This window comes from Mycena indigotica (genome assembly GCF_014461135.1).
Source record: "Mycena indigotica strain 171206Taipei chromosome Unknown Mind.scaff0012, whole genome shotgun sequence".
Classification (NCBI taxonomy): Eukaryota; Fungi; Basidiomycota; class Agaricomycetes; order Agaricales; family Mycenaceae; genus Mycena; species Mycena indigotica.
The window spans coordinates 1,925,949-1,931,434 of NW_023503011.1; the positions used below are offsets into that span (position 1 = coordinate 1,925,949).

General features: G+C 49.7%; 1 protein-coding gene across 1 annotated transcript; it reads left to right on the forward strand.

The window, feature by feature from the left end:
• Positions 1-1,739: 1,739 nt before the first annotated feature.
• MIND_01244600 (U5 small nuclear ribonucleoprotein helicase) lies at positions 1,740-3,465 on the forward strand (the record flags this gene model as incomplete). The annotated part of the gene is made up of 6 exons (XM_037368933.1): positions 1,740-1,895; positions 1,946-2,566; positions 2,617-2,739; positions 2,786-2,943; positions 2,993-3,012; positions 3,065-3,465. 6 exons carry the CDS (start codon positions 1,740-1,742, stop codon positions 3,463-3,465), a joined length of 1,479 nt encoding a protein of 492 aa, XP_037214901.1.
• Between the last annotated feature and the right edge of the window lie 2,021 nt (positions 3,466-5,486).

The following is a 5,486-nucleotide window of genomic DNA, read 5'->3' on the forward strand; positions in this document are numbered from 1 at the left end:
TAATGACCAGCATCCGCGGCCACATACGGCCTCGTAGTCCAAAGAGGCCTCGCAAGAATCAAGACTGCAACAGCTGCTGCCCCGCAAGCACAGTTTTCGATGCCAACTTGAACTTGAAGCAGTCAACAGAGAAGTCACAGACTACAAGAAAAACTTGGCTAAGAACTCGAAGAACAAAATCTGGTAAATTCGTCAGTTGTTTCTCGTTCTCAAAGACGAACTTATCGTTGCAGGAAGCTGGCATCATGGTTCTTGGGAGAGGGCCAAAAGTGGCTCAGGAGTGCCTTGCGTCATTTGGTGCACCATTGACATTGCAGACGAGCATCAAAACTGGGGACTTCGAGGCTGGAAATACCTTGAGGAGGAGGAGACCAAGATGCCAAACGGACTGGAAAATGGGTTCGTCATAGGGCTAAGTGCTGCAAAAAATGCTGATCATTCTTTAAGTTAGTGGTGAATGTAGACATAATATTCATGCCACACTCCTCTGCTTCGAACTATTTTGACCCTCCCTCAGTAAATGCTCCTGAGCTTATATTGGACAAATGGGCGCCGGCTCGATATATTCTGTTGACTCCATCACGTCCGCCGCTTCACCAACCAACCTATAAGAAAATCTTCCTTGTCGGCATTTGCAGAATGAACACCCTTCCATTCTGATGCTCCTCTCAGTCAATCCATCCAACCTTGCCGAATCAAAGTGGATAGTCGGAGAAGAGTGAGCCAGAAGTTAATGAAGACGGTTCGACATTGGAGATGACTCAGACAACAAAGAAAAGGAAGCAGACAATGGCCCTATAGAACAAGCAGAGGAATTAGGTAAGCTTGTTATTGAAGGCCAGCCTGTCAAACCCTGGGTTCAAGAAACCTTTTTCTTCGCCATTTAAACCTTTTATTCTGGCCCTGGTTGATAAGATAAGACAAGGAGGAGATAAGATAGCCGATAAGATGGTGATTGGATCATCAGATGTCGATGCTGATGTTGATTGACAGCGTGGAGTTGGACATGAGGCAGACAGCACGTAAAGGCATGGCTAAAGTATGATGTCATTGCCTCTTGTATTAGGCATGGTAAACACATGGTAGTAGTGTATATAAGTAGAGTAGATTTCGTCTTGTACCCCAGTCTTCGAATTCCATCATCTTTACGATATCTTTTCACAGTGCTTCTTGCTAGCCTTCACTGGCCAACTGGCATCCTCTGAATTGGTGTTGTTTGTGACACAGCCTGCCCAAAGCAAAAAGACCAAGTCTGACAAAGATATCGTTTTCCATCATGCCATTGACACATTCTGGGTCTAACGTCAGATTGCAGAATTCTATTCTGACCCAGTCGTGACTGCGAGAACCAACTGATCCAGCTCTTTGAATATCAAAGCTTCCATGTCACAACCAGATTCCTCAAGAATTGCGATGTCATCGTCTGGTGCACAAAGCTCATGCGAAGTAATGCTGATGAGCGGGTTAACGTGGAGGTTGCGATGAGGGAAAGGGGCGTGGGTTGGATTCTTCGCGAGCTTTGGGGGATCGTCAGGCTGGCAAATCCAAGCCGTCCGATGCTATGGACGTCGATGAACAGAAACACGACGTGCCCAAGACCGCCACTCTAGCCCCTCGAAACGGACCGTGGATTCGGTACCCATTGCGAGCATTCCTACTTGGGCTCAACGCGCTTTGACTGTCCCACGCCTCACTTGAACATATGTTGTTCCTCATGTCCTTCCTAGACGAATGTCGCTATGCTCATCCTCAACGAGCTCGGCAAACACCGCGACAAAGAGACAGGAAAATTCAACCTCGATGCCTTCAAAATCATTTACATCGCCCCGATAAAGGCGCTGGTGCAGGAGATGGTCGGCAACTTCTCGTCCAGGCTGAAGGTTTTCGGCATCACCGTTGGAGAACTGACTGGCGACTTCGCAAATGACGAAACAGCAAATTGCAGAGACTCAAATTATCGTCACGACGCCCGAAAAGTGGGACGTCATTACACGGAAGAGCACAGACAGGTTACACAAATCTCGTGCGACTAATCATCATCGACGAAATTCATCTGCTGCACGATGAACGAGGGCCTGTTTTGGAGAGCATCATTGCTCGAACTATTCGACGGATGGAGCAGACAACTGAGTACGTCCGCCTTGTGGGGTTGTCTGCCACTCCTCCCAATTATCAGGATGTCGCCACCTTCCTGCGTGTCGACGACAAGAAGGGTCTTTTCTACTTTGATTCGACCTACAGGCCTTGTGGGCTGCAACAACAGTTCATTGGTGTCACAGAGAAGAAGGCAATCAAGCGATACCAGATCACCAACGAGGTCTGCTACGAGAAGGTGCTGGATCAAGCGGGTAAGAACCAAACCCTGGTCTTCGTGCACTCTCGCAAAGAAATCGCAAAGACAGCCAAGTTTTTGCGCGATATGGCCGTCGAGAAGGAAACGATTACCCAATTTGTCAAGCCTAACGCTGCCGTCCGCGAAATTCTAGCCGAGGAGGCAAACAACGTCAAGGACAGCAATTTGCGCGACCTTCTTCCTTTCGGTTTCGGTTTTCATCTGGAATGTCTCGTGAAGACCGTGGCCTCGTTGAAGAGCTGTTCGCCGACGGATCCTTGCAGGTCCTTGTTTGTACTGCAACACTCGCTTGGGGAGTCAACTTGCCGGCGCATACTGTCATCATCAAGGGCACCCAAATATACAACCACGAGAAAGGGCGTTGGGTCGAACTCTCTTCTCAAGACGTGCTCCAAATGATTGGTCGGGCTGGTTAACCACAAAATCACAAAGCACTCCGAGCTGCAATATTACCTGAGTCTGTTGAATCAGCAGCTCCCGATCGAGTCGCAATTCGTGTCTAAACTGGCCGACAACCTCAATGCAGAAATAGTCCTCGGAACGATCAGAAACCAAGACAAAGCTGTCCAGTGGATCGGCTACACCTATCTGTGAGTTTTTTTTAAAATGTTGTTTGGATTATCTAAAACATCCTTCAAGGTATGTTCGCATGCTGAAATGTATGGTGTCGGGGTTGACTACCAAGACGACGATGTCGGGTTGATCCAAAAGCGAGCCGACATTGTCTATTCTGCCGCCGTTCTGTTGGAGAAATGTCAGCTGCTCAAGTACGAACGGTCATAGGCCGATTCCAGAGTACTAAGCTTGGTCGTATCGCGTCGCATTACTACGTGACCTACAACTCGATGATGACCTACAACCACCATCTGCGGCCAACGATGTCGACCCTCGAACCTTTCCGTGTCTTCGCGTTGTCAAATGAATTCAAGCTTCCTGTTCGACAAGAGGAAAAGCTGGAGCTGGCGCAACTTCTCGAGAGGGTCCCGATTCCTGTTAACGAGAGCGTCGAAGAGCCTGCTGCGAAGATCGATGTTATCGTACAGGCATATTCGCAGTTGAGGTCACTACTAGCAGACGGTAAGCAAGAACGATCGCTTGTCCTGCGATACTAATATTCAACCTCATTCCTGCAGAAAATTTCCCTCCACCTTCCGTACAAGCTAGTAACAGGCGACTCTCCGCTGCTGGATCACCTATCGTTTCTATGAGGACGACGAGGATCTTTGTCCCACCACGAAACTGCCAACTGGTGGCTTGTTGGCGACTCAAGCTCACGCAAGTTATTCGCAATCACGCTTGCGTAGAGTCTAGCTGTCACTTGAGAGCCCGGCATCAAACCACGACATCAGTCTGGAGGGTGAAGTTGAAGATAGCTACCGCGAGGACGACAGCAGAGACGAGATAGATCTGTCCTACACATGTATCATATATTTCTCAGTTAGTTCTTGCTCCTCCTTGGCTGTGATGAGTGAGACTTGAAAGTGTTGACAACTGATCAACGTTTCTGCCCGCCCGGCCGATCCGTGACACTCCTCTTCTGCGCCGCCACGTTCACCAGTCCCAACCATATGCATTCTCTACTCGTTCAGCTTGGAGTCAACCGTGACAACTCTCTACTAGGCTGTTGTCCAATTAACCTCAAGCTTCGGCTTCACGTGCCAGTGCAGCAATACAATTTGCTGCGCAACCTTCTTGTTTTCAACGTCCATCCTCCGAGTCAGGCCACAGCATCCACACTCTCTGGGCCTCCTCCAGTCTTGGTTGTCGCGCCTTAGAACAACCATAGTCTGGTGCTCAACACCGGCAGTTTGTATCTCAAGTATCAACAATGCCACCGAAAAGGACGATTCGCCGCAAAAGCTTGGCCCGGAGAGCCACAGAGCACTCTACTAGACCCAAGTCAGGCCTTATTTTTACAACAATCTCATTCGCTTACCAACTCCTTTCCAGTAAGAGACGCAAAATGACCCCGCCACACGAAGACGACTACAAGTTGGGTGACCTCAATCGACGACAACGAGCTATTAGCCGTTTCCTTCAAGATCACGATTGCACCCTTCTCTCGATAGCCCAATACCTTGGCTATGACTCGGGTAAAACTGCGAGCATATTCCAATGTCGCGAGAATAAAAACTGGGCTATCGACACTGTGGAAAACGATGCAACGTGGTTAGAAGGGTGGGACTACAAGGCCGCTCTAGCCATCACTCAAAAGTATATGGACGAAGCCAAACATGTGCGTTGTACAGTACTGTACTGTGTGTTGACATATCTGACTTTCTGCAGAAATGCGGAACATTGAATAAGATCGACACCGAGAGCGAGGAAGTCAGCGAAGAGGATGAAATTGAGCGCGAGGATAGCGTCGAGTACGAGAATGGCGTCGAGGGCCAGGAGGATGAACTCGATAACGAAGATGAAGCCCAGCGTGAGAACGGCGGCGAGAGCCAGGATGAACTGGAGTATATGGATGAAGTCCAGTGCGAGAATGGCATCGAGAGCGAGGATAACGTCGGGTGCGAGAATGGCACCACGCTGCAGGCTTTCAACCAAGGGGATGGGCAGACAAATGGGCAATCCAAGAAGACCGAGGGAAAGCAGTGCAACGTGAAGAAGGAGGAGGCTATCGACCCCATTCTCAAGATTGAGAACGTGGAAATGGGAGTGGAGCATAATCCAGCCTTGGATGCGGTCGCGATTGCCTCTGCAACTGTGCAGCTAACTCCCACCGACTACACCAACGACAACAATATTCGTCCGACTTTGCCGTGCCATGTTATGCCGCCCGTTGCGAACACTCAATCGGGGCACGCACTCACCAACAACACTGCACTGACCCCCCATACGCCCACCAATAGCAACGGCCCTGTGCCAATCAAGAGCCCTTCGCCTACGCCGGCCAACGTCCCTACTCCTTCGCCAACCAAGAGCCCTTCGCCAACCCATGTCCCTTCGCCGGCCAAGGACACCATGCCGACCAATATTACCATGCCAACCAATACTACCGTGCCGACCTACTACCGTGCCGACCAATACTACCGTGCCGACCAATACTACTGTGTTATCAACCAATCTATCGCCCGCCGCCAACGACTTGAATCCTCCGACATTGACTGCTTTTCTAGTCAATATA